This window comes from Gadus chalcogrammus, chromosome 18 (assembly GCF_026213295.1).
Source record: "Gadus chalcogrammus isolate NIFS_2021 chromosome 18, NIFS_Gcha_1.0, whole genome shotgun sequence".
Lineage (NCBI taxonomy): Eukaryota > Metazoa > Chordata > Actinopteri > Gadiformes > Gadidae > Gadus > Gadus chalcogrammus.
In genome coordinates, this window is record NC_079429.1 from 256,980 (window position 1) to 262,500 (window position 5,521).

The 5,521-nt window shown below is 47.0% G+C and overlaps 1 protein-coding gene across 1 annotated transcript in view; it reads left to right on the top strand.

Annotated features, from left to right (window-relative positions):
* The first annotated feature begins 5,148 nt into the window (after positions 1-5,148).
* LOC130371696 (protein kinase C and casein kinase substrate in neurons protein 3-like) overlaps positions 5,149-5,521 on the top strand; it is a 20,026-nt gene continuing 19,653 nt past the window's right edge. The window contains exon 1 of the mRNA XM_056577553.1: positions 5,149-5,206. Within this exon, the coding sequence (XP_056433528.1) occupies positions 5,149-5,206 (58 nt within the window). The remainder of the gene's footprint in view (positions 5,207-5,521) is intronic.

Here is a 5,521-nt window from a genome sequence, read left to right on the forward strand (position 1 = left end):
GGAGGAGGAGGAGGAGGAGGAGGAGGAGCAGAAGCAGCTCTGTGGACGGTTGGTGTAGCAGCACAGGAGGGGGGGGGTGATGGTACTGGCGGTGCTGGTTGGAGCAGGAGGTGCTGGTTGGAGCAAGAGGTGCTGGTTGGAGCAGGAGGTGCTGGTTGGAGGCGTCTGACTGCAATGTTAAAGTGAACTCTTATAAATTAATAAATCAATAAATAATCAATGTGGTCTGCCCAGCAAGGGCAGAGACTAATGACGACAGGTTAGTGGAAGGGCGTGTGTGTCGGTGTGTGTGGTCATGTTGGCGTGTGTTCATGTGTGCGTGTTGGTGTTCATGTTTGTGTGTGCTTTGTTTTTGTGTGCGACGGCGGATCCTGTTGAGCCCAAAAGCCTCCCGGTAACGCCAGATTAACTTCTCCATTTGGGGTTGGGTTAACTTTTAAGATGCGTAGTTACGTTATGATCCATTTATTTTATGTTCTGTTTTTATTTAAAGGGTTTTTAGTGATATTCAAATCTTTCAGGTAACTAAACAGTAGGCAGAAATTAGGTCTCAGTTAGCTAAGACCACTTTTATCACTTAAACTATAACCTAATAATCTGCAGACTTTGAGGATTTGAACGTGTGCCAATACGAATGACGAGGGGTTGTGGTATTGGTTGTGTTTAAAGGCTTACAGAAGAAAGTCCTTAACACCCACAGAGTTCATTCATTTATATTGTTTCATGTCCGAGCAAGTCCGTGCAACAAAGAGTAGCTGCACATGCTAGTCCCCCCGGTCCCCCCTCGCTGTCAGTTCATCGGGTCCACGCTCTGAGACGGGAGGCGAGGCTCCTCTAGGAGGCTCCTCTACGAGGCTCCTCTAGGAGGCTCCTCTACGAGGCTCCTCTAGGAGGCTCCTCTAGGAGGCTCCTCTACCAGGCTCCTCTACCAGGCTCCTCTACGAGGCTCCTCTAGGAGGCTCCTCTACCAGGCTCCTCTACGAGGCTCCTCTAGGAGGCTCCTCTACCAGGCTCCTCTAGGAGTCTCCTCTACGAGGCTCCTCTAGGAGGCTCCTCTAGGAGGCTCCTCTACCAGGCTCCTCTAGGAGGCTCCTCTACCAGGCTCCTCTACCAGGCTCCTCTACCAGGCTCCTCTAGGAGGCTCCTCTACCAGGCTCCTCTACGAGGCTCCTCTACGAGGCTCCTCTAGGAGGCTCCTCTACCAGGCTCCTCTACCAGGCTCCTCTAGGAGGCTCCTCTACCAGGCTCCTCTAGGAGGCTCCTCTACCAGGCTCCTCTACCAGGCTCCTCTACGAGGCTCCTCTAGGAGGCTCCTCTACGAGGCTCCTGTCTCTGATAGAGGAAGGAGCCTCGGCTGGCCTCTCAGATCTGCTATCAGGTGTAGATCAGAGAATCCTTTTGACCAGCAGGACTCTGATGAGACGGGCGTGGTGCGGGCACCATTTATTTTGTATGTATATATACATATATATATGTATATATATATATACATATATATAGTATTTATCTGTTTTTCTGTCATATATATATATAGGATCTTCTGTGAAAAACAAGGCTTCTATGTAGAAAGCCACCAGTAGTGTAAAGTTTTAACCTCACAATAAATAAGAAGCTAACTTAACGTTGGCAGGTGTTCACCGTAGTGAACTTCTTGGCTTCTCTCTAGAAATTTGAAACAAAGTTTGCGGACTCCAAAGGGATTAGAAGGCGATCTGGATATTGGGTTGCAGTGACTCAGCATTTAACACGAGAAGTGATGCTGCGTTCTCGGACAGCAAAAGAGAGACATCACATGAGACAGAGGCAGAGAGGAGAAAGAGAGGGAGACAGAGAGAGAGGTAGAGAGGAGAGGTAGAGAGAGAGAGACAGAGAGAGAGGTAGAGAGGAGAAAGAGAGAGAGACAGAGAGAGAGGTAGAGAGGAGAAAGAGAGAGAGACAGAGAGAGAGGTAGAGAGGAGAAAGAGAGAGAGACAGAGAGGAGAAAGAGAGGGAGACAGAGAGGCAGAGAGGCAGAGAGGAGAAAGAGAGGGAGACAGAGAGAGAGGTAGAGAGGAGAGGTAGAGAGAGAGGAGAGAGAGAGAGAGAGAGAGAGAGAGAGAGAGAGAGAGAGAGAGAGAGAGAGAGAGAGAGAGAGAGAGAGAGAGAGAGAGAGAGAGGGAGGGAGGGAGAGAGGGAAAAAGAGAGAGAGACAGAGAGGTAGAGAGAGGCAGAGAGGAGAAAGAGAGGGAGACAGAGAGAGGTAGAGAGGAGAAAGAGGGGGAGACAGAGAGAGACAGGGAGACAGAGAGAGGCAGAGAGGAGGTAGAGAGGGAGGTAGAGAGGGAGACAGAGAGAGGCAGGGAGACAGAGAGAGGCAGGGAGGAGGTAGAGAGGGAGGTAGAGAGAGGCAGAGAGGAGAAAGAGAGGGAGACAGAGAGGCAGGGAGCGAGAAAGAGAGGGAACCAAGTCCAAATAAAAATGAAGCAGAATTCACGCAGCCAGCCACCAACATAGTGGGTTCACGGTCATTTCTATGTCCACATGCGGGCGTCAGTAAATGTGTGGGTGTGTGTGTGTGTGTGTTTGTGTGTTAAATGGTTGTTATCCATGTGTTAGGGTTGCGGGGCCACATGCTGGGTCCCAGTTCAGCCCCAGTGGTTCCCAGCTAAGCCCCAGTTATTCCCAGTTCTGCCCCAGTTGTTCCCAGTGTATAATAAGAGACGTTAGGATTCTTACTGGTTTCACTGTTTCTTCTTCATTTATTTTTATTTATTTATTTTTGGTCACCAATGTATATTGATAAAAGAAGTTTGTGGAAACTGATCTTGTCTAATAAAAGGTAGAGATGATAAACGTTGTGTGTTGTCAGCAGGAGACTCAACGTCTGCCCTGATTGGTTGGCTCGGGTTTCTCTGTCTGCCTGGGCTGCCAGGCAGCGCATCGATCGCTGCTAACGGAGACACACAGAACCGAAGAACACATGGAACCTGAACAGTAGAACACACGGAACCGGAGAAACACACGGAACCCGAACAGTCTAACACACAGAACCGGATCAGTAGAACACACGCAACCGGAGAAACGCACGGAACCCGAACAGTCTAACACACAGAACCGGATCAGTAGAACACACGCAACCGGAACAGTAGAACACACAGAATCGGAGAACACGTGGAACCGGAACAGTAGAACACACAGAACTGGAACCGGAGAACACACGGATCAAGAGAACACATGGAACCAGAGAACACATGGAACTGGAACAAACGGAACCGGAGAACAACCAGAACCGGAACACATTGAACCCCAACAAACCGGAACAGGGGAACACACGGAGCCGGAACCGGATGGGACTTTTTGATCATAACTTCGTTAGGGTTCGTTAGTGTTAGACTAGGGTCATGGTTAGTGTTAGACTGGGGTTAGGATATGTGATGTTAGAATAGGGTTAGGGTAAGTGTTAGACTAGGGTTAGGGTAAGTGTTGTTAGACTAGGGTTAGGGTAATTGTTGTTAGACTAGGGTTAGGGTAATTGTTGTTAGACTAGGGTTAGGGTAAGTGTTGTTAGACTAGGGTTAGGGTAAGTGTTAGACTGGGGTTAGGATATGTGTTGTTAGACTAGGGTTAGGGTAAGTGTTAGACTAGGGTTAGGGTAAGTGTTGTTAGACTAGGGTTAGGGTAATTGTTGTTAGACTAGGGTTAGGGTAAGTGTTAGACTGGGGTTAGGGTAAGTGTTAGACTGGGGTTAGGGTAAGTGTTGTTAGACTGGGGTTAGGGTAAGTGTTGTTAGACTGGGGTTAGGGTAAGTGTTGTTAGACTAGGGTTAGGGTAAGTGTTGTTAGACTAGGGTTAGGGTAAGTGTTGTTAGACTGGGGTTAGGGTAAGTGTTGTTAGACTGGGGTTAGGGTAAGTGTTGTTAGACTGGGGTTAGGGTAAGTGTTGTTAGACTGGGGTTAGGGTAAGTGTTGTTAGACTGGGGTTAGGGTAAGTGTTGTTAGACTAGGGTTAGGGTAAGTGTTGTTAGACTAGGGTAAGGGTAAGTGTTGTTAGACCAGGGGGTACTGGTAACAGTAAGAGGTTGTAGAACCTGTAACTCGTCTCATCCGGCACAAACAGGGTGACTGCTGCCCTCTGCTGGAGCCTTCTTAGAATCGTCCACTTCGTCAAGTATCACAAAGTATGATACTATCATCATTCATGTTATCATTGATAAAACGAACAGGAACAAACACCTTTGTTTCACCATTATTATGTTAATCATATTAACACAAGAACCCAGATCTGATATTTTATGTTCTCAAGTATTGTGTTTGGAGTGGAGCAGTGTCAAGGTTCTACTGCAAAATAATTCACGGAGATTTCTAGAAATATTCAGATAAATATATTAATCAATCAACTGATCAACTGATAATACCTAAAATAACTCGCATATTTGATTCTTTAAATGGTCACTTAGTCTAAATTGTCGCTGATGAGCCGTCCCTGTCTCCAGTTACCTGTAATGGCCACTAGAGATCACCAATGCATTGATCTGTCGGTCATCTGGCATTATGAAGTATATATTTCTAAAGAACCAGAAATCTTGAACAGAGTTCTGTTATATATTCTCCCTGGGGTTAATATTTAACAGTGAATATCGCAGGTTTCAATTCTATAATTTTTAATTTGCTCTGTACATTTGAAGTACTCTCTTTAACATGCTACTTATCCTAATAACATAAATAGCATCTTAACTTCTCAATATTATACAAAAAAATTGATCATCTTAACATCTCCAAATTGTATATATAATATGAATCTTGACATCTCAATATTTTATTAATACATCAATGTTAACGCCTCTATCTCCATCTTTCTATTATGCAATTGCAACTCATTGACTCGCTCTCCTCTCACTCTCTCTCTCTCTCTCTCTCTCTCTCTCTCTCTCTCTCTCTCGCGCACATGCCTCAGCATATTCACGTGCTCTGCATCAGTGGTTCCCAACCTTTGACTTCAGAAGTTCTGTTAAACTATAATCACAACGTTTCGCAGACCGCTTCAAGAGTAGGGTTAACTGAGTCACCAGTGAGTAGAATCGCCCCCGCTGTCCCTGACCCCACCCACCTGGGACCACACCCTCCTGGGGCCACACCCTCCTGGGGCCACACCCACCTGGGACCACACCCCATGGGGGCCCTCTGGGCCCCTGAGAGGAGGCTCCTGGTGTTCAGCTGGCAGTGTTCAGGTGGGCGGAGACGTTATTTTACCTGGAAATGATGAGAATGCGACTTCATCTACACCCACATGGGGGAAGTTCTGTGTGTGTTTGTGTGCGCTTGTGCGTGTATGTGTGTTGAGCTGCTCGGTTTTGGGACCTCAGTGGTGGAACGAGCTCCCTGCCGCCCTCAGGACCGCAGAGTCGCTCACTAAAAGGACTCAAGACTCACCTGTTCAGAGTCCACCTCGACTCTGCATAGCCACCTTTCCTCTTTCCTCTTCTGACCACCATTGTACACTGTATTGTATTGTAGTGAATTGTATTGTGTTGTAGTACTTAACT